Source organism: Phaseolus vulgaris, chromosome 5 (genome assembly GCF_000499845.2).
Source record: "Phaseolus vulgaris cultivar G19833 chromosome 5, P. vulgaris v2.0, whole genome shotgun sequence".
NCBI classification, from domain to species: Eukaryota; Viridiplantae; Streptophyta; class Magnoliopsida; order Fabales; family Fabaceae; genus Phaseolus; species Phaseolus vulgaris.
Window position 1 is genome coordinate 18,217,130 of NC_023755.2, and position 23,710 is coordinate 18,240,839.

Here is a 23,710-nt window from a genome sequence, read left to right on the forward strand (position 1 = left end):
CATGAAGCAAAGGACGTACATTTGAATAAATTAGGGTTCGAAGGTAGAGGTTTTCGAAGAGGAAGAGAGAGCGTTTTGAGAACGAGAAATGTTTGGGAAATGATTAAGTGAAGTAATGAAACAGTGAAGAGAGCGTAGGGGTTTAAGGGTTTAAACGTATACGAGGAAGCGCAAGCGGTAACGAGTTTTAACCGTTGATCTTGCCACGTGTACGCTGATTGAAAAAGTATGGTGAGACGTCACTTTGGTGTACTGTTCACATCCTGTCACCCAGCGCCATGTAGGTCGTCGGGGGGCGATCACTTAGTCTTTCGTTGAAACAAGTTACAGCTCGAGACTTGGGGGGCTTCTGTACTGACCAATCCTCGGACATCGACGCCAGAGAAGACATCGGACATCGACGTCTGAAAGGAATGGTGGGCCACATAAGCTGGGTCCCCCAAGCAGTATAAGTTAACATGAGTTAACACCCAGATACTAAGGAAAGACCTAAGTCACGAGAGGATCGTGCATGAGGTATGTATGGTACATAAGGGTACAACACAAGCAAGTGTTCCTTGAAGGCGCTGAGGCCCATTAGGGTTAGGGTTTCCAAGGAAAAACTGCATGCATGGCACGTGAATACTTAGGGCACCCATAGAACAGATGGCCCCGCAACATTGGTGCATGAGTTGGTACCTTGGCAGTCATACTGTTAGTCGTTGCACTCCAGCAAAGGGAAGTCTTATGTGCCAGATTATGCTAAGAATGTGTAATAGCGGCACAAGGACGTTCTCCTAAGAACCCTAGATATGGGTAACAGAACAAAAGCAAACCCTAGCTACAACCTATATAAAGGGTGGTAAGAACCCTAACAAGGTACACTGTTTTTAAGACTGAAACTACTTTATACACTTATTGTTTCTTTGCCCTAGTACTGACTTGAGCGTCGGAGAGCAAACGGTCGCCAAGGTGCCATTTGTCTTTGCAGTTGAGAAGTTCTTCAATCCAAGGAAGTTTGATTCTCAGGCGGAGATAGGTGGGCCAGAGACTGTCGTCGAGTCAACCGGCGAGAACAATTACTAAAACTTTTTTTTGTATATTTTGGGATTAAAGTAGGAGAAGTTCTTTTCATTTTGTTTATCATTGCCATTCTTGATTATAGTAAAAAAAGTTGATCTATGATGACAGATTTTGGGTCAAGGGATCAATAAGTAGAGTTATGTACAAGACACAAACATAAAGATTGAGCTTCTACTAATCTTAGTGGGAAGACAATCTTTACATGATTCTCTATGAATCATAAATTGCATAAAATAAAAATAATTTGGGTTGCAATTGGACTAAGTGCATGATATTTAAACTTCTATTTGGGTTAAGCAAACTACGTGATATAAACCAAGTTAACAAGGAGATGACCAAGGATGCACAATACCATTCATACTATGAGAAGTCATCTCAACAATCAAGTGAAGAAATTACCAAGGATCTAGCAGACCTCACCAGAGGGAGAAATGGACACTGTACCGACCGGTCTTTGGGCGTAGTTGACTGCTAGTGGACGTGGGGCCACGTACACTGGGTCCCACGAGTGGCGAGGGCCAGCACCTTGCATACGGCACGCCTAGGGCGTCGAGGGGTGGTCAGCAGTACGCCCAGGATGTCTCACAGACAGTACGTCCCGGGCATCGAGGTGTGGTCAGGCATCAGTCATCAGGATATGTTGATGTGTCCTCAAACCTCGGCAAGTCAAACAGCGGAGTTGGGCTACAAGAGGTGGATCCCAGACCGCGCACCAGTTATCAGTTAGGGAGAAGCCTAGATCACGAGGGGTCCATGCGTGTGGTGTGGATGACGCGTTCAGGCATAACACAAGTAAAGAGCCACTGGAAGAGATACGACCTGTGAGGGTCACGTTCCAGGGTAAACTGCATGCATGGCACGTGAACAGCTAGGGCACTCCCAGGACGGATGGCCCCAAAAATTAGGTGCATAAGTGGGTAGCCAGGTGGTCATCCCGTCAGAGGTTGCACTCCAGAAAGGGAGTCTTACGCGTTAGATTGCCCTAAGAGTGGGTGATAGCGGCATTAAGCCACACCCTCAGGAACCCTAATTGCAGTTAGCGGAAATAGTGGAAACCCTAAAGTATAAAAGGGGTAGTATCAAATCTAATAAGGTACGCGATTCACACGCAACATTTTTTTACGCAAGTTGACACAGATTACACGGAGAGCTTTCTACAGCTACATTTGGTGTTTCCTAGCCCTATACTGACTTGAGCGTCGGAGTGCAAACGGCCTCTAGGGCGCCATTTTTCTTTGCATTTTCAGGTGTTTGATCAGAGAAAGGCACAAACGAAGGCACAAATAATTGGGCGTTTGATCGTCGCAGACGCGCAAAGACAATCGAAGTTAACCGGCAGGAACAGACACAAACCAGAGCATCTTTTGTTCTTCCTGGTGGTCTTCTTAAGAATAAAACAAGTTGTAAATATGTTGGCCTCACTTTAAGAGTCCAAATAGCAAAGATAGGCTAGAATAGATGCCTATAGCATTGTAGGGGGGTGTAGTTATCATTTTAGCTTATTTCTAACCCTTTAGGAAAGTTTTTTGACCTAGTTTCTAAAAGAACAAGCCTAAGGTGCGGTTTTGACTTAGTCAAACCCTAAAGGCAGCCCCCTCATACATTTACCACCCTACCCTTTCCCTTCTTGCCCACCAAGCACCCATTCCTATAAATAAGGTGCCTTACTCCATGTATTTGAGATGTTAATTTTGAATAGAAAAGCTACTCTGCACAAATTGTCTGAGAAGTTTGTGAGGTTTGAATCCTCTTGGCTAGGTCTTATCTTGAGTAGTGTGAGACTCTCAAGTGGCGGCCCTACACTCATCTTGGTGGCTACCGGCGTGAACCACTCTCACAACCACTCCATAAGTTACCTTTCTTCCACTATTTTCAATTCATTTCCATTTCATATATTTCTTTGTCTTAATTTCTTGCTCTTGGTATTGCTTTTGTTATATGTTTATGGTTCAACCATGACTACCATTAATGCTTACCTTATTGCCATTTCCATTCCACATTGCATCCCATCTATCACTTTATATTGATTTTTCATCTTTGCCTCTGTGAAGTGCACCTCCACACTTACTTAACCATTTGGTTAAGTTCGTGTCCAATGAGAATCTTCCTTAGGTTTCAACATAAATTGCTAAAATCTCAACTTTAAGTAAAGTGTCACCATAAAATGGAATCATCTAAAAATCAACTCACGTCACTATGGTATTTGAATTTGTAATTGAGTTAACAAGTTGTGAAATTATTCTTACACCTTATAAATTATGACTTGCACCCGATCTCCTTTTAAATTTCCAAATTTACACTTCATTTCAAAACTTTAAAAATATATTCTAGAAAAACAAAAGATTAAGAATACAGTTTTATGTTCCAGAAATGGATTTCCACTATAAAATTGGAAAATCAAAATCCCATTATGGGAAAGTAATTCCAGAATAAAAAATATATATATATTTTGGAAAAGAAATTTCTGGAAACAAAACCCATAAATGTATTCCAGAAAAAGGGATTCTGAAAATCAAAAAAGTGTTCAAAAAAATCCAAATCTGGAAAGGTGTTATGGAAATGAAAATTCAGAATGAATTTTGATTCGCAACCCCTTTTATTCAAGTTTATTTTTTCATTTCACATAAAATTTGGGTGCATGTTCAAATTTGATCGGGTACAAAAAGTAATTGTCCAAGTAGTTTAGGGTTAAGGGTGTGCAAGTTGGGCCTATGTGTAAATGTAACCCAAATATAACCTAATAGGATACTTTTCTAGCACATATACTCTCACATGGAGAGAGCTCTCTAATTAGGCACTAAAATCAAATTTAGAACATGTTAAGTGAAACTTAGGGTAACTTAGCCTATAAAAGATGTAATCCAATAGGCTATAACTCATGTTATCACACACACCACAATCCTTTTTATCTTTGTGTTCTTATTATTTGTTTCATTTTTCAAGTGGATTCTAACCCTTTTTCTTCATTAATAAGGTGGCATCCTACCCACATTGCAGATTTGAGGTCATATCTTTTTCAAGAGGGAGGACTTGATGGAGGACCATCCATATAAAGGCAACCACCACAAAAGAAGGTTCAAAGTCGAGACTTAAAGGAACAACAAATATTCAACTCTAAAACTTTGTACAAAAATATGTAAAAATTAGACTAGGGTTTTCCTTTCTCTTTGACCTTGTATTTTAGGTCACAACTTAGAATAGAATGAAAACCCTAAACATAGAAATCTAGAGGCATAAGGGACACCTTGTAGAAACCTTAATTTACATTGAAAGCTAGGGTTTGTAGAAGCTTGGGTGAAAAGGCTCAAACCCTAACCCTAGCTTGAGCTACGTTTACGATAGCTTCTTCAACATGCTACCTTCCCCCTTTCAAGCCTATAAATAAGAGGCTCTAGTCCTGTAAAATTCACACTTTGAATGTGAAAAGAAACTTTGCCAAATTTAAGTTCAATTACTTTCGCAAGGTCTTACTCTTACTCTTATTAGGTTTCATTAAGCCTAACCTAGGGTTCTTGAAAGAAAAAGCTCTTCTTCTCTTAGCTTTCGTGAGAAGCTACAGTTCTCGCCGGTTGACCTCGGACGGAATGAATGGGCGACCTCCTCTTCTGACTTGTCTCTGATTGGTGCTCCGAGATGCTGCTCCATTGGGACAAAGGGGGCTCTACCTGTTGTTCACACTTTGGTAATCAAGTCAGTGAGAGCATTCAAAATATCAAATCAGTTTTAGTCTCAAGTATTAAAAAAGGCGTATCTTTACTCGGGGTCTCATGCCCCTTTTATAGATATCCCTTCAACAGTTTTCACTATTGAGAACATAATCTCAACAGAAAGCATATAATCATAACAGAAAAACATTCTGCTTACGTGCACCTTTATTCTCGGGTGGTAACTACTTTATACCCAACAACTTTTATTTGTTTATAATAAACATATGTGTTATAACCAATCACAGTATCCCTATTTTAATTATCTTTTTCGAGCTGTCTACCAACATTTGGGCCGAGCTCATGACCTGCCTTTTGGGCCCATACTCGCCCAAAACCGAACTGACCATACCTAAACGCTTGGACCGAGGTCCGAGCACTTTTAGCCAATACACAAGCCCCCAGGCTCGAGCCGATTTTGGCTAAGCGAAGAGTTTTTCCAACGTTGGCAACTAACATGACGCTTCCACAAAGAGTAGGTGAGGCGCAATTACCGAAGCGTTTTCTGATGAGACATCTCACCACACTAAATTTGGAACGCCCACATGGCATGTGCATCAACAACGAGGGAGCACTGCCGCTTCATCTCCCTCTTTCAAATAATTAAAAACTCATACCTGTTCCAGTGTAACAAGAAGACGCAAAACAAAATCTAGAGGAGACAGGTTAGAAAGGGTACTTTCCACTCAAGTCAACCGACAAGAGCGTCAACCGACAAGAACACTGATATATAAATATTTTCTTTGTATTTGTTTATATATATATATATTTAATTATAAAAATTATATTTTTACTTTTTTATAATTCATATTGTAGTTAATTAAATTTATAAACATATTCGTACTGTTAATTAATTTAAATATTTATGTTTTTTTATAAAATTTAATAATTAATATATAAGTAATATCTAAAATTTGTTATTTTAAAATGAATAATAAAATTTAATAAATAAATAAACCTATGCAGTTTAATTTCCGTGCACTGGTAAAAAACTAGTTCATTTAGAAGGAAAGACCTAGGCAAAGAAAAGGTGTTGTGATTATGCTGTGTGACCCTGCAATTGCAAGTTGGCAACGTTTTAAGGAGAATTGACAGTGCTAAAAGCAAAAGCAAATGGTGATGAAGATGAAGAGACTATTACTGCTGTTAAAACCCTTAACTGTATCTTCACCACCTTCCCACAGCCCCCCTCAGGTAACATTGCCTCTACCCCATCTTCCCTCTTCGTTTCATCACCCCTTTCTCATGTTTTTATAATTCCCGTGATGGTTTTGTTTTCTTCTTTGAGCATTCGTTTAGGAAACAACGGTTGAAAGGTTGGTTCCACACTTTCCCATATGCACGCATATTGTTTGGTGAAATGTTAATGTGGGATTTGTTTGTTTGTGCTTGGTTGGGAACTTGTATTCTAAAATGGGTAGATGGGAAATAAAAAAGGTCCAACATTTTTGGGTACATTCCTGCTACATTGCCATTTCCCTGCTGCCTACCTTCATTTTAACCTAGAAAGCTTTAGTTGAATGCTCAACGCTTCTTTATACGTCCTTGTTCGTGATGGTAAAAGATGGGGTAGTACTAGTAATTTAGTTTCTTACCAATGAATTAGAACCATAAAGAATTCTGTTTTTGTGTGTGTATTAGGTGAGAACGGGCTTTTTGTCAGAAGAGTTAATTTTGACCATTTAACAATACGATTCTTCTTATTGGGAGAAACTAGAACTACAAATGTAGAATATAAGATCATATTTGAAGAGTAAGGATTAAAGGAAAATTGCATGACTTTTTTATGTGATCATGTAACCAGTAGCTTTTAATCTTAACCATTCTTGTATGACTCTATGAATCAGATTTATAGTCCACCTTTCTTACAATAAGAAGAGTTCTTTCTTAGTACACCCTACCCTATATAATTAACAAAGGATAAGATACGAATAAGCTGATGTTTGTACTTTGGTTACTGTGGAAGTATCTGATAAATCAACCCTTGTATATATGATGCTATGGTACACAAATACGATACATGAATCGGATATGATGTGTGTCTGATATGACGATATGCTTATTTTGAAAATAACAGGATACAATGCGTGACAGATACGTAGTTAAAAATGTATAACAATTCTTAAAACATAATAAATATGTAGTTGCTTGTGAGGATCCAAATTAAGATCACATTTCTTAGACATTGTCAAAATAAATTATAAATTATTGTCTTCTAAAAGTATTAGTTCTTCAAAGATTGAGTACTTCATCGTTAAGTTTCAATAAAGTATCCTAGAGTATCGGATATACAGATACGTTGTATTGGTTGATACGTGAAACAAATTGCAGTATCAGTGCATCAGATGTGATGTCTTACATCCTTACATAATAAGGGGTGCTTCCAGGATTTTTGGCTTTTATTTTACATGGATGTTAGGCATATTAGAGCCGTTTGAAATTTGAATTCTGTCAGGAAAATTGCAGATCTTACAGTTCTTGGAGAATAGGCGTAAGGTACACCATGATGCAATTAACTTTTGTCAAGCTATTCTGCAAAAAAAGTCAGTTGAATGGAAAGCTGTACTGCGTAACAATTTGTCACCACCCATTAATGATGTGGATCTAGTTGTTACCGTTGGTGGTGATGGAACTCTTCTGCAGGCTAGCCATTCATTGGATGACAAAATTCCTGTTCTTGGAGTGAATTCTGACCCTACACTGATTGATGAGGTATATATACATATAGTTTGGGCTTTACTATTGATATATTAGCTTCTATGTTCATATGTTTCATTTGATCTTCTTTTGGATTATGCAAATAAATAACCAAACTGACCAGGTTATTTGGTCAAATTCCATTTGCAATAGGTGGAGCAGTTCAGCAGTGAATTTGATGCTACCAGAAGCACAGGCCATCTTTGTGCTGCCACTGTTGAAAACTTTGAACAAGTAAGCTTAGCTGTTCTTTCTCTACCTATATTGGAAAGATTATCAGTAATCATTTTCTTTCTTTGCTACTCCTTGTGGTATGGCAGCAAGCATGTGTAGAATGAAGTTTTATTATTCAGTAACTTGAAATGTTCAAATTTGATGACACTGTTGTCAATGTATAATAATGATGAACCAGTAATTACTCCAGTGAAACCAATTTAATCATTATACTGTGATGTGACTTATCAGTAATCATTTTCCTTCTTTGCTACTCCTTGAGGTGTGGCAGCAAGCATGTGTAGAATGAAGTTTTATTATTCAGTAACTTGAAATGTTCAAATTTGATGACACTGTTGTTAATGTATCATAATGATGAACCAGTAATTACTCCTGTGAAACCAATTTAATCATTATACTGTCATGTGACATGAAACAGAGATAGGATTGATTTGAGGTTCAGAATGTACCTCTAAACAATTGTGAGAAATCAGACTAGCTAACGTTGATGTCTGTCCAAAGTTCATTCCCTCCTTTATAAGTACGTTTTTGGCCACTCAACTCAACTCTGATGCAGGTTTCAATTTTATCACAAAACCTGCAATTTGATACGATTGTAGTTCGTAAGTTGATGAGCTGCAAGCCTGCAGCACAAGTGGCATTATCTTTTGAAAGGGAATCCAGTCATAGAATAAAAGTTCTTAAGTATCTTATTTTGTCTATCTTAAGCATAACAATTTGTTGTTCCCCATATTAAAGTTTTGGTATATGACCAATCTGGTCCCTGAATGTGTGACGCATTGCCAATTTAATCTTTGAAAAAATGAAAAAAATATGATTAATTCCACGCATGTGTAAATTATATTTTAGCTTTTAAGTTTTGTGAGATTATTTTGTCATTAAAATATAATTTTAAGAATCAATTTGATACTAATTATAGATTGTTTTGTCATTAAATTATAATATTCAAGGACCAATTTTCTATTTTTACACATATAGGGATCAATTTTATCTTTTTTTGTTCTTTCAAGAACTTAATTGTCAGCGTTTTACATTGAAGGATGAAATTGGTCATTTACCCTAAAGTTTTCTTGTTTATGATGTTACTCTATATTTTGTGATTTGTTCAAATTTTGGATAAATGTTCAGGTTCAAATGCTTATTTCCAGTGAAAAAAAAATCATATTATTGTATGTATATGATATATGCAAATTAAGGGATTTTCTCCGGACATGAAATCTAAGCTGAACATTCTCCTGCTTGTATAGGCAATTGAAAGGTGAAAAAGTGGGACAATGTGTAACAAATAGAAATTAGACAAAACCTGTGTTAAAATTAAGAATTAGAAAGGATTTTCATCTTTGAATTTTGTTGCTTTCAGTATAATATTTCTTCTAATCTAGTTTTTAAAATCTTTTTCAGGTATTAGATGGTATACTTGAAGGTCAATTTCTTCCTTCCGAATTAACAAGGACCATGATATCTGTTAACGCACTACACTTGTCAACTTATGCTCTCAATGATATCTTAGTTGCACACCCATGTCCTGCTTCGCTTTCTAGGTTCTCCTTCAGGTATGATCTATCCAGTGAGAAATTAAAACTCTTCAACTCATACATTTTCTTAATTTCATCTCAGAGCATTAATTCTCTGAAACGAAGCCAACTGAGCATATATTTTTGCAGAATCAAAGAGGGTGACAAGTCATGTTCCCCTCTCGTTAACTGCAGATCAAGTGGTCTACGAGTTTCAACAGCTGCTGGTTCAACTGCTGCAATGCATTCAGCTGGTGGATTTCCAATGCCAATTTTATCTCGGGATCTCCAGTACATGACAAGGGAGCCTATTTCATCTGGGGCAGCCTCAGATCTTATGCATGGATTGATCAAACATGACCAGACATTAGTTGCTACATGGACCTGTAGAAAAGGTGTGATATATATTGATGGTTCTCATATCAATCATGCCATCCAAGATGGAGATATCATTGAGATATCTTCCAGAGCACCAGTTCTGAAAGTTATCTTGCCTCATCATTTGTTATAGTTAGAGAAGATGACAACTAAATTTCTCGGCATATCCTCATCGGGAGAATAAGCAAATTTTGGCCACATGAGTTGACATCGTTCTTAAGGCTTGAGCTACAAATGCAATTCAGAATCTCATGCATTAATACGATGGCCATAAATTTGAAGCTGACTTGACTTTAGATTTAGGAGGTTAAAGTATCTTATGTACGCATCACTCATAAGCTCCAAGGGGAGTGTATATTTCATAATGGAAAGTCTTGTGGCTCATATATAGCCAGGGCATTTTGCTACTTAGTGCGTCTCAACTTTTATCTTTTATAGTGGATGAGAGACCTTTGTTACACCCTTCCCTTTTATTAAAGCTAAAACACAGGCCCATCTTGGAGATGCTATTGTATTTTTTTGCTGATAGCTGGCTGTAAAGAATGTTCTTGCAGTGGATATACACGACCAAGAATGCAACCAACCAGATTATGTGCTGCTACTGCCTAATGATTTGGTAATCTTACATAATACATACAGATTAACATTTTTTTATCCCTTTTGTAGGCTGATATAGGAATACATCAAAATCAAACCATATACATTATTGGAATTCTAGTGTCAATGCAATCTTTTACTCTTATTTTACAGATCGGATCTGGTTTCTGAAACATCATGTTCAATAAAGCGCCGCTTTGGAGCTTTAATGTAACGTCTCTTTAGTATAGGTTTAAATATGATTTTATTCTCTCAAAATATCTCAATTTTTAGCTTTTGGTTATATATCAAAATGGCTTGGTTTTAGTTTCTTGTTACACGTTTTTATTTACTGGTGGGAAAGTATAATCCTTTTGTTAGAATTTGAGTATTTGCTGGACAAATTTCTCTGAAGTTCGTTCACTAGAGAAAAATCGTTTTTCTATTCTGAAAACATGTGTCAAAAATTTAACGCTTGATTTTCGGTCAATTTATTCGACTAAATATAATAGTATTGTATTTTATGCATAATATAATCAATTAGGTTGATAAGTAATTGATTATTTGTTCTATTACTCTTCACCTTTGATTAACAAATTTTTTATAAAATGGCACAAAACCAAAATGGCACAAAACCCAAGCCCCAACCTTCTTAGTTATTCAAATTTTATGTTCTTTCTCCATTGCTTACTTAATTTGAGATTTTCTGAATCTCTCTTGCATCCTTCCCAACTACTCCATTATTAAGACCTAGACAATCTAATATAGTCTAAAAGCATTAGATTATTGTTAGTTAAAGTTTTGAAGATGACAAATATAATTAACTGTTTAACTGGTGAATTAATTATCATATATTAGTTAATACTATCTAACATCATAGTTTGTTTCTCAAATATATAATTTAAATATATGGATAGAATGTCACACATAAAACAATATCAGAATATTCAAAATTTTAGTTGTTAAAGGTTAAATAATTCATAAACAACAACGTTCAATACTTTCTATATGTAATCAGTCATACATGGTAAGAGTCTAATGATTTCAACAACTACTATAAACACTCTATAGAAAGAATTAATATAGAATCAATTCTGAGCACTCAATACTATTAAAAGGAAACAAATTGTGATATTTGTTATATTTATATATATATATATATATATATATTAAAAAATAGACCTTAAGTCTAACTTAATTTTATAAAACTAACTTATAAGGTGAGGTTTGCACCTACTCATATATTAGGAAATGTCTTAATTTCTAGTCGATGTGAGATCTTCAATACACCCTTTCACTCCCAAACCTGTCAACTCATGCATCAAACTATATATTATGGATGGTCCGATAGCGAGTAGCTTGATAAGTCCAACAAACTCTCGATAGGATAGGCTCTAAATGACTGTGATATCATATTAAGAAGTGAACTTTAAACTTAAGGCAACCTTATAAAACCAGTTCATAAGGTGAGGTTTACATTCATTTGTATAGTCTTAAATATATTTATCTTTAATCAATGTGAGATCTCCAACAATATATGTTCTATTGTTTCTATCTTTATACAACTTATGTTTAGAAAAGAAACATGACATCTACAAGGAGACACAAAACAAAATGAAAAGCTAATTCAAGTAATTTGTCACAACAAATTTCAATGATTACATTATTATAAGAATAAAATGAAGAGAATGTTGTTTAAGTAATGATGATATTTGAAGAACAATTGCTAAATCACTCTCAAACAATTAAGTTTACCTTAAATTTTGCAATTTTTCAATTTTGTAATATAGAGTTCAATACAGTTCACATCTCTCGAAGATGTAAATCAATTTTGAATCCAATTTTAGCAAGCAATTAAAGAATGAGATGTTTCATACCTTGGAAGTGCACATAAATTAAAGCATAGAATAAGAAATATTTGAAAGCTTCACACTTTATGAAAATTAATTTGAACAAAAGAAACCAAGAGTGCAATCACACTTTATGAAAATCTCAATGAAAAATATATTTACAAGTGTGCATTACAAATTTCAAGGAAAAAATAATATGCACCGAATCTAGTTTAGTATTTGAAATTAATACTGTTACCGCATTTCTTGAGTCTTAAACTAGTTAGAAAAATATTAATTATCCATTTTCAACGTAAGAACAAAATGTAATTCCAAAACAAAAATTAAAAGAATTTAAATGAATGTAAAGAAAACAATGTAGAATGCAATTAAGAATTTTGTACGAGGAATAAATGTAAAAGACTTTAAAGAAAAGAAAGCAAGAATTAAAAGAAAGGAAAGGGATTTTTTTTTGAAAAAACTTGAATTAGAAAAGTAAAGAACACAATAACTTTGATTTTGAATTGGAAAAAGTACAAAAATGTAAATTGGAAATGTCTAAATCTCATAGAAAATGAGCATTTGATCTAAATGTAAATGAAAGTGATGAATCGATCAACTCATCCCCTCATATAAGAGCTTCTCACCTATATATTTTGAAATATAACACCATTCTAAATGTTAAAAGAAAATATGCATTGTGCCAAAATACTGTTTAGATGTGAAACCATCCTCAAAGCTTCAGAGAAGGTTCCCCAAGCTAAGAGTAGAAAGACTGCCAAATATCTGGATCCGTTTAAGCCTCAAGGAGAACACTAACAATGTTTCTCTAACTACCTAGGAGAGAATGATTATTCATTGTATACGTTGAAAGACGCAACCCCTTCCTAGAGTGAAAGATAATCTGAACTTGGAGATAGAGAGAACTAAAACCTTGTATTCATCAAAAGATGTAAGTGCTCTCTAGTAGTTAGACCTAATGATTAGACGAGCACTTAAACCTTCAATCTTTCTTACGCTATCCAGGAGTGGTTAAAGGGAAAATAATACTCAATTTATCCAATAATGGCTTAAGGAAAGAATATTCCTTGACAGGGTTAAAATACTTGGTTAGCCAAGGCTGGCTACATGTAAAGAATACTTCGGGTAAGTTAGGAGTGACTTGAATAAAGAATACTTGGTGTCAGTCAAGAGTGGCTTGAGTAAAGAATGCTTAAGGGGTTAGCCAAGAGTGGCTATGAGCCCAACGAATACTCCGCTAAGTCAATAGTGGCTAGTGTCAATAATACAATAGTGTACTTTACAACAATAGTCTGCCTAGTTGAACTAGTGTTGTTGGCCAAGAGCTGGATGTAGTTTGTTATGATAGATGAACAAATATAAAAGTGTTGTGTATATGTTCTTTCTTCCTTATCTCCTTTACATTATTTGTTATTATCATTTGCACTACCTCAAGAAGAAAAGTTATTGTGAGAGTACTTTCAATAAATGTTTTTATCAAAGTTTTTTTAGATTAAATATTTAAATCTACATATCAAGAGGTTGGTCAAACACAAGAAATATGATCTGATCACTTATTAAATTAAACTATAAAATACATCAATCAAGTGTTTTTGTTGAGTTGCAAAACCTATGTTTGTTGTGACCTCTTGGACAAAAAGAGTTGCGTTTAAAATAAGTTTTCAAATATCTCTTTCTGACCAAGTTTGCTATAAAGTATTAATGAGGAATCATCTATATTTCATCAAGACGCATTGGGCAAAAAAGTATTAATGAAAACACATTGTGTTAAGATAATATGTCTCAACAAATTAGCCTAAAGCATGTATGCATTTGTGTAAGTTCATCAAAAGAAATATTAATCATATGAACCCTTAACTAGAAATTTCATTTGAGGACTCACAAGGGGACCATGCTTGCAAATTTTTTTAGAAAGTAATTAAATCACAATTCAACCCTCCCTTATGATTTCCCTATTTTTTGTAGTGTCAATATCTCTTAACTTTCTAATAAGTCCAAATTAGAGTAATGGAGTTTTAGATGTGGCTTACGCAAGATAAAACATCCAAGTGGGTCCAATTACGAGAATTAAGTAAAAATTACAATTAACACCCGTGAAAACAAGGAAAAACATCAAAAGGAAGTGTTGAATTGTGTTTTTATCAAGTTTTAACAACTTTTGGCAAATATCGTCTTATTAACAATACTCGGACAATGGTTTAGTTTATCAAAACAATAAAACTCTATCTTTTTCATTTTATGCATCCTGTTAGATGTTATTACGACTCCACTGATCACTTGTCTAAGATAATTTTCTAATTGATTTTAAAAAATGATCAAATCCTATTTCTTGTGTCTGATGGATCATGACAAAACCAAGTCAATGTTTTAGTTGCAATGATTAAATAAAGAATAATGATCAAATACATGTTTTCACAATAACTCTCCTTCCTAAGTTAGTAAAAAAAATAATAACATGTAATGTAGATAAATTAAGGAAGAGAGAAATACACATGTCTCAACAGATTGCATTTAATTCTCAATCAACAGAGTGAGTTCCACTAGACAGACTAATGATGTGAAGTACATTCTTTGACCTTGTGGTTAAAGGTGCAATTGACTCCAAAAGGGTGGGGGGTTGAATGGAGTCTGAACTTAATTTCCAAATTAACAAACAAATGCAACATCTAATAGAGTGTAGAGTAAAGAAAAGTAGACACAAATTTATACTAGTTCACCCTACAACTTGGGCTATGTCTAGTACCTTTAAGAAAAATACTTAAAAGATTTTCACTAAACAAGTTTTAACACCTCTCCAGGATAAGTATTCTTACACCTCTCCAGGTACAACAAGTTTTAATACCTCTTTAGGCACATGAGTCTTAACACCTCTCCATGAATGAGTATTCAACACCTATCTAAGCACACAACTCTTAACACTTGTCTAGGAATGAGTATTCAACACCTCTCCAAGCAAACTAGTCCTAATCTCCCTTTAAAATCAAGACCTTTCAAAGATATGAGAAAACACTCTCAAAGACCTATCACATAATTGACTTATGCTAAGTAGGTTGTGTTTTAGGCCTTCTGCTAATAACATGTTGCTAATATACAAAGAATGTTTCACTTCATATGACATATTCAATTTTAATGTCTTTTAATGGTTATGCTTAAGGTGCTTGCTGAATTGTTATTGTCCAAAAACTATACTCCTTTTGGCTTTTTTCTTTTGTTTATTTCTCTCTCTTTTTTCTTTTTCTTTTGTAGGAGTAGGTACATTTTATTTTCAAAATTCAAATTCAAATCTCAAATCCACAAAACTAGTCACACAGTTCACATAATCATACTCACAAGTAGTTCACTTGAATGAAGTTTTGAAATGAAACAATTGAAACTAGTCGAATAGAAACCTACAAGAATCAAAGTAGATTATGAAAATAAAGACACAATAGAAACCTAACTCTAAGAAATTACTAATGATCTAATAGTAAGTCAATAACTCAAAATTGAAACACAAAAGCACTCAAAGGCACCAAAAGTATGCGACTTTTACTATTGCAACTCAAATGAAAAATCCAAAACCACAACTAGTGGAGTTTATGACATATTAGGACTAAACATGACTCTAGGCAACACATATAATATGATCTTAAAATAAAAATGTCTCAAAAATAAAATAATTCCAAAAAAAATGCAAATAAACTCATCATAAAGTAAAATTACATACAAATACTCAAATTAAAACACATAGGAGCAACAACTCGATATTCAATATAAAGAAAAACATTTAAACAAAACAAGAAGAAAAAAAACACCAAACCAATCGGTAAAAAAAGCTTAAGATATCAAAACAAATACGTAAACAACATGACAATATGAAAAGCAATTAGGAGAAGAAGTTAGAGCTACTTAACTTTTTATAACCAAAGCTCTTGATACCAAGTGATAAACTCCTTATTTCACTAATCTTCCCTATGATTTAAATCTTTGAATGAAAAATGGATGGAGCATGGTTGTGGAAGCTTGGATACACTCAAGGAGAACATTCAATGATTGCAATGGAAAGGAATAATTATGCAAGTGAGAGGTGAGGTCAACTGATGCAAACCAAGCCAAGAAGAGATGACCAAGGATGCACACTATGAGAAGTCATCTCAACAATTAAGTGAAGACCTCACCAACAATTTAGCAGACCTCACTAGAGGAAGAAATGGACACAAACCAGAGCATCTACTGTTCTTCTTGCTGGTCTTCTTAAAGAATAAAACAATTTGTAAATAAATTGGGCTCACTTTATGGGTCCAAATAGCAAAGATAAGCTAGAATAAGGTGCCTTTAGCATAATAGGGGGTGTAGCTATCATTTTAGTTTGTTCCTAGCCCTTTAGGAAGACAATTTGACCTAGTTTCTAGAAGGACAAGCCTAGGATGCGGGTTTAAGTCAAACCCTAAGGCTGCCTATTTTTTCCCTTTTCCCATCCTACCCCTCTTGCTTGTTTTTCAAGGCTCCTTCACCTATAAATAGGAGACCTACCCATTGTATTTGACATGTTGAAATTGAATAGAAAAGTTACTCTGGACAAATATTGTGAGAGCTTGAGTGAGTATTGTCTCCTCTTCCTTTTGGTCTTATCTTGAAAAGAATGAAACTCTCAAGTGGCGGCCTAACACTTATCTTGGTGGTTTCCTCCCACCAAGTGGTGTGACCACCCACCACCATCTCCATAAGTTTCTTCTTCCATTTCCTTCATGTTTCCTTTCCATTGATGTTTCCTAGCTTTCTTCTTTATTTCCACAATTTACATACATTCTCACCATACAATGTCTTTTATCTTTGCCTTTGTGAAATGCACCTTCACACCTACTTAAGCATTTGGTTAAGTTAGTGTCAAGTGAAAATTTTCCTAAGGTCATCACAATTAACTCTTAAATTCTCAATCTTAAAGTAAAGTGACACCTTAAATGAAGACATCTAAAAATCAACTCACATCATCAACTCACTAGGAAAAAGTCTAGACTAAGTCTAGAAGGAGACTAACCTAGGGAGAACTTAGGAACAACTAAAATGACTAAATTTGGGCAACATTTCATGCTGATTCTAAGTTGAAAAATGCAAGAGGGGAGCACTCCTATTTTTAGGATGCTTAGACATCCAAATGGAGAAGAAAATGGTGGAAAAAATTGAATTCAATTTGAATTTAAACCCTAGTAGAAATTGACACATGAGTGGAGAAGGGGATACATGTGCAATCGTGCTCTCTACATGAACCTCACGACTTCCTTGTGTATTCACATGTCTTGCACTCCTCATTGGTGTATGATCAACTTAGGGTTTCTCTTGGGCCCTTTAAAGCCCAATTGAAACCATAGTTAAGTTTAGAAAACCCTAATCTAGCATAGGCTCAAATACAAATTCAAAATTCACTCTATTATACTTGACTCAAATACAAGGTCCATTTATTATATGCTACTTGTCTCAATACTGACCCATTCATACATACGCATATTTTATTTTTAAATTAATTATAAAAAAGAACAATTTTTTTTATCATTTTCCAATATATCATAAAATAGGTCTCCTTTTGTAAAAAGTTCTTAATACATTCTTTTGTAATTTTTATAAAATGAAATTGTATTTTCTTTTGTATTTAAAATTGATGCAAAGTCATTTTGTAATGGGAGCCCACCCCCACGAGAAAACATAAGCTCATTTTCTTAATGTTTTGTGAGCAACAAAATCACATTTTTGTGATGACTTTTATTTTTTTAAAATAAAATACTAAGGCAGTATGATATATTTGGAAGAAAAAAAAGTGGTTTCATTAACAAAGCCCAAATTAAGTCATCATATAGGCATTTTAAGGTCAATTTTTTATGGAAAAAAATGGTGCCTAGTCTAAGCTAGTTGTAGAACAGGTGACCAAAAGGAAAATAGCATGAATGCCTAAAGGCATATTTCTATATGTTGCCCCCTTTAGTATAAGAATAAATAATGATAAAAATAAGTGCTAATAGCTCTCAACTCTTCAAGAAATATTGGATTAAATTATCTTCTTTTTGTGGTACAAAATAAGTTTATCTCCATTTAAGTATTAAAACATTGAATTTTCACTATCAATGTAACAAAATATCCTACTCTTGCCTCAAATCTTCTCCACCCACTGAGAACAAAGTTTTGAACTTCAATTTCTTTCCCTCCCTTTCGCCTAAAACCATGGTGTATCTCTTCTTATGCTACAAAATATCCACTCATGTCAGAGCTTCTTTTGCCTCAACAATGGGGCCATCCTTCACGCTCTGCAAACTCCCCAAAACTCCATTCCCTTTTCTTAGGGTACAAAGGGACATGACACAACCCTTTACTCGCTCATTTTGTTCACATAAATCAAGGCATTTCTCATAATTAGCGGACGTGTATCCTCCACCGGTTAGCAAAAATATAAAGCCCAAAAGTCCTCATACAGAAAAAATGAAAAATATCCAAAACTAAAGTTATCCATAAGTTTTCAGCCAAAAATTTCCCAAAGTGCTGCACTTAGGAAATAAAAAATTTAAGAATCCTAGATTTTTTGTTCTTTTTAAGATTTTGATTTCTTACTGTAACATTACCGAAGCCAGCACAGTTGGTCTCCTCTGCCACGACACTACCCGTTTGCTGCCACGTGTACATGAACCTCGTGGCCGCAAAAAATATCCTTCATTTTTTTTTCTTTACTTTCTCTTCTATTCTCCCCGCTTCTTAAATCCTGCTCCTCTGCTTCGTCGTGTCCCAAACCTCTTCTTCAGCTCATTTTTTCTTTTTCAATTTCTAGTGGGGCTATCTTAATTTCTTGAAGTTTAATTTTTTTAACTCTGATTTACCTTCATTTTATTACTTTCTGAAGAATAGAGGGTGGAGTTTGAGAACCTTTTTGGGGAGGCAGTGTTTTTTTGAGGGAAAGGTAGGGACTTTTGGTGTGGGGGAGGGAAGACTGGAATTGGGTCTGGGGTAGACAGGATGAAGATTCAGTGTAACGTCTGTGAGGCTGCGGAGGCCAAGGTTCTGTGTTGTGCTGATGAGGCTGCCCTGTGTTGGGAGTGTGATGAGAAGGTTCATGCGGCTAACAAGCTTGCCAGCAAGCACCAGAGAGTTTCTCTTTCTACCTCTTCCTCTCATATGCCCAAATGTGACATTTGCCAGGTTTGTTGCTTTTGTGGTTTTTTTATTTTGTTTTAGTGTGGTAGAAGGGGGGAGGGAGTTTTCTGTTCTTTGGAATCAGTTAGAGGTGCTTAATACTTGGGAGAGTTTTTGGTTTGATCAAATGACTGCTGTTGATTCTGTTTGAGATTTATGTGGGGATTGGAATTGTTATTTCTGCTAATTTTGCACTCAGTATATGTGATGCTAATTATGCTTGTTCTTTATCCTTGATGGACTTACAAACAAAGCTCAGTGATTGATATCGTCTACTGTAATAAGGGTTTAAGGTTGAGGTTTAGTGAAAAATGTATTCTTGCAGGTTTTGTTAATGTTTTTTTTTCCTTTCAAATTTGATTAAATAAATATAAATGTTATCCATTGAGGAACAGTTTGGTGGTTTGGTTAGGATGGAAAAAAAAATAGAAGTTATCATATCTTATTTAATATATTGTTTGTTGAGTTGTTAAGCTTAACTGTTTGCTTATGATATGCTGTTCATTAGTTTAAAGGTTATCCTAAAGAGGAATTGGTTTAAGAATAAATAGGACAACATAAAGAAAATTTCCCTCTTTCACCCTCACATAATACAACTTTGTTTTACACCATCACTAAGCTACCACAATTATTGTCGGGGTTGACACTACTTTTATTACCACTATGATCACTACCACCAACATTGTCAATACCACCACCATCCTTGCTGCCACCATGTAGGCCATTGCAATAGTTTTCACTACTATCACCACGGCTACAACAACCACCATAACCACCACCGCCATTACCTCTACAACATTGATCACTATTCACCATTTGTGCATTACTGAGCTGAGACCACAATCAGTGTTGTCATTGTCGCCATCAGGACCATCACCGTTGTCAATGTTGCCTTTGCCTCATCATTACCATTACCATTACTGTCATTGTCAGTGGCCCCACTAGCACTAATACCGACCACATCAGTACCATTACCTTTTGTTAGCGTATTTTTCATTTACATACAACTTGTGTTACTATTTCCTAGGTTATCTAGTGTGCATCCTAGTGTGCATCCAACACATGATAGGATGATAGCTTATCATGCTCACATCCTTTTCTATTGTATCCTGTTCTCTTATGTACTCATTCTTAGCCTACTTCGATCACCAAATGAGCCCTGATTTCATTTGAGAACATTCACAAGAATGAGTTCTTTTAATTGATAACTTACATTTTGAGGATTTGTAGTAAATTATGATTTTATTCTTATTGAAAGAACGTCTGTTTGGTTTGAAAAATGTTCTGTTCTCATTTTATGCTTTATTGTTATAGGAGAATTTGGCTTATACATGAAGAAATATATCTGCTACTGAAACCATCGTCATCATTTAATCATGGTTCAGTTTAAATGAATTAAAACTGGTTGCTGTTTTAGATTAGCTTGTGATGATGGTAGAGTCTGCTACTCTTTACAGGAAGCATTAGGCTATTTTTTCTGTCTGGAGGATCGGGCTCTGTTCTGCAGAAAATGTGATTTGGCCATACATACAGCAAATACTTATGTCTCTGGTCATCAGAGGTTTCTTCTCACTGGTGTAAGAGTAGGCCTTGAAGCTACAGAGCCTGGCGCATCATCAACATCTTTGAAGTCAGAATCTGGGGAGAAAATTTCAGATACAAAATCCTCTTCTATCTCTAGAAAGGTTTCCACAGTGCCTCAGCCATCAGATTACAATGAATTGTTACCTATAGAAGTTGGAGGAGTTGAGGGGTTTCCACCAGCTAAGGAGTCTTTTGGTGGTGGTTCTACAGCTGGAAATATCTCACAGTGGACAATAGACGAATTTATTGGCTTAAACGAGTTCAGTCAGAATTATGAATACATGGAAGGATCATCAAGGGTATGTTCATAGTTGTTGAATTATATCCTCATAACCTTGTATTTTCTGATGATTGGTTTTGTAGAGTTTCCATCTTTTAAGGTTTTGTTAGTATTCAAGAGTTTAGATTCATCTTTCGCCATAGATTAATTATATGTATGGTAGTGCACCAATATGCGCAGGTGAAAATAGGACAGGGATGGGGCCAATCATTTCTTCCCAAGGTATATGCCCTATTAACATGTTAGTCACATCACCAAACAACTGGCAAATATGGTATAGCTTTTGCATATTTGTGGTCAGAAAAGGTTACATTGAGTAGATTTCAAACATTGGAATCTGACAGATTGGTTGATTGAGGTGCATGTTGGTTTCTTTCTCTCCCATATTTGTAAATCCATTTTAGCATTTGAAAAATTGACCTTTTAAAAGTGCAATACACAGTTGGCTTTCACTTGAAACACAATTCCTAAAGATTAATAAAAATCAGCATCTTAAAGGTTACAAGGAGCCATTACCATGACACTTTGGAATGGCCAGCCTCAATGGTGATCAATTACCAAAAAACACTATTGAGTGCTTAAAAACATGATATTCTTTAATGAGAATGTGGAAAGGAATTATTGTACATAATTTACTGATAGACACATCAAACAAATTTTTTAAAACACTTTTTTCCCTTGTCACTATTCTCATTCAGTTGATTATGTTCACATTCCTTGAGAGTTTGTGTGCTTACCATGTATCGATAGTTAGGCAAATTACCTTCGATATTACATCATGTGTTTTGCCTAATTCGTGTCTATTTCTTTTCTGCTTAATATTGCAAACAAACTTTCATCAACTTTCCATTTATCTATATGGTTGTATTGTATGGTTCTGTAATTTTCTTTTTCACCTCTTCCTTTCATGATGAGTATATATGCAGGCTGATGGTGGTAAGTTAGGGGATTTTGATTCTCCTTTTTTAAGATCCGGTGACGAGGAAATGGAGGAGGAGGAGGACTATTTGGAACGGGTTCCAGATTCATCATGGACAGTTCCACAGATCCCTTCCCCACCCACAGCTTCTGGGTTACACTGGCCAAAACATACTCAATATTCATCTGATAGTCTTCTGTTTGTTCCTGACATAAGGTTTTCTCAAATGCAACACTCTGAGATCAGTAGTATATTTTCTAGACGCCGGAGGCAGCTTTAACTGTTTACTCTTTGCCAATAACTTAGAGACATTGATTCCATTGTTTTGTGGTATGATTCTAAGTTCTCACACGTTGCACTGAAGGTTCATTTGATCAGTTACATGATTCTATTCTTGGCTGTCTCAGTTTCTTCTAGGGACTAGGGAGTAATCTCTAACTCTCTACATGTCACTGGAATTTGCCTTCCGAAGCAGCAACAAAATAATCCCAGTGTAGAACCCTTTCTACTGTTGAGTTTGGTCTTTGTAACATTCTCATTTCTGCTCTAGAATCCTATATTGATGCACTATTGGATTATTATAGAGATCTGATTCAATATTGGTTTGTTGTGACAAGAGTTTTCCCCTTCACCAAATTTCTTCTGACAATATAGGCATTTAAAATTTCGTTTACATTATTATTATTTCAAATAAATGTTTACATTGTTTTAAAAAATTAATTAAGTAATTTGGGTAGTTTTTGTGTTGGATAAAAAAATGTCAAAATTTTACTGATAATTTATTATTAGAATGAAACACTCAAGTAAGCATTTTATTTTTAAAATAGTTGTAACTAGAATTAATATTTTGAAAACAGTTTAATTCAAAATTAGTTCAGTAAAAAGGTATTTAAACGCACACTTAAGGGTATGATAAATGGCATGAAGTTTCTTGATTGATAATATTGATTAAAAGCCAAGAATGATTAAAGATGCGAGTGATATTAATGATTAAAGGACAGATACTAAGAGTTTAAATTATATAAATTACGTTTGCATTATTAATTAGTTAAAAACAACTTCTCGCATGAATTAATACATAATTATTATATATGACATTATAATATATTCTTAGTTAACTAATAATAATAATAATAATTTTATTGATTCCACCAAAACGAAAATATCTTCACTGAAGTTAATCGTGGTTAGTCTAGAGTTTACTTTGCTAAAAATGTGCAAGTAAGCGAAAAAGGTTAAAATAATGTTCGTATAAGTCTTTATTATTATTATTATTATTATTATTATTATTATTATTTATTTTTGGTTATTTTCATTGGCATTGATAAAGTTTGAGAAAGACCTTCGGTTAAGTTAGATAAGAAGTTATAACTAATTATTTGTGGAAAGTGATGCCTTGTCTGTTTATAAAACCTCTTTTGATTGCTCAGAACATTGGTAGTGATAGAGGTAACTAAGTTTGTCACAAGTGTCCAACTACATGACAAACTCCACTTTTGGATTTTGGATAACTTTATTTTCAAGAAATAAGTATTTTAATTTTATGTATAAATTATATTAAAAAAATATAAAGTATATAAATTTGTTTTGAAATACTTAAAAATCTTATATTATTTAAGAAGCCAGATAAATATTAATTTATAACCATTTTATTTTTACACCTTTTAATAGTAAAATGGTGGTGAAGTTACTCAAATCATATCAATGTCAACTTATGACGTTTTTTACCCAAATTTTGGATAATTTTAAAAACGATTATC

General features: G+C 34.6%; 2 protein-coding genes across 3 annotated transcripts; both read left to right on the forward strand.

Annotated features, from left to right (window-relative positions):
• The first annotated feature begins 5,742 nt into the window (after nt 1-5,742).
• LOC137835235 (NADH kinase) lies at nt 5,743-10,246 on the forward strand. The gene is made up of 5 exons (XM_068643639.1): nt 5,743-5,960; nt 7,233-7,478; nt 7,617-7,697; nt 9,099-9,250; nt 9,362-10,246. The coding sequence occupies exons 1-5, from the start codon at nt 5,880-5,882 to the stop codon at nt 9,720-9,722; spliced, it is 921 nt and encodes a 306-aa protein (XP_068499740.1). The 5' UTR covers nt 5,743-5,879; the 3' UTR covers nt 9,723-10,246.
• Nucleotides 10,247-18,461: 8,215 nt separating this feature from the next.
• Nucleotides 18,462-22,566, forward strand: LOC137835236 (B-box zinc finger protein 22). 2 transcript variants are annotated; one of them, XM_068643640.1, is made up of 4 exons: nt 18,742-19,173; nt 20,625-21,050; nt 21,212-21,253; nt 21,958-22,566. In XM_068643640.1, the coding sequence occupies exons 1-4, from the start codon at nt 18,991-18,993 to the stop codon at nt 22,228-22,230; spliced, it is 924 nt and encodes a 307-aa protein (XP_068499741.1). In that variant the 5' UTR covers nt 18,742-18,990; the 3' UTR covers nt 22,231-22,566. The 2 variants fall into 2 exon arrangements, with proteins under 2 accessions (XP_068499742.1, XP_068499741.1); XM_068643641.1 differs by lacking the exon at nt 21,212-21,253 and having other exon boundaries at nt 18,462-19,173.
• Nucleotides 22,567-23,710: the final 1,144 nt, after the last annotated feature.

Excerpts from the sequence above, each read along its gene's own strand:
- LOC137835235 (XM_068643639.1), top strand. The coding sequence starts at position 5,880 with ATGGTGATGAAGATGAAGAGACTATTACTGCTGTTAAAACCCTTAACT. Across the intron at positions 5,961-7,232 it reads CTTCCCACAGCCCCCCTCAG|ATCTTACAGTTCTTGGAGAA; the intron begins GTAACATTGCCT and ends GGAAAATTGCAG. Across the intron at positions 7,479-7,616 it reads ACCCTACACTGATTGATGAG|GTGGAGCAGTTCAGCAGTGA; the intron begins GTATATATACAT and ends CATTTGCAATAG.
- LOC137835236 (XM_068643640.1), top strand. The coding sequence starts at position 18,991 with ATGAAGATTCAGTGTAACGTCTGTGAGGCTGCGGAGGCCAAGGTTCTG. Across the intron at positions 21,051-21,211 it reads ACATGGAAGGATCATCAAGG|GTGAAAATAGGACAGGGATG; the intron begins GTATGTTCATAG and ends CAATATGCGCAG. Across the intron at positions 21,254-21,957 it reads GCCAATCATTTCTTCCCAAG|GCTGATGGTGGTAAGTTAGG; the intron begins GTATATGCCCTA and ends GTATATATGCAG.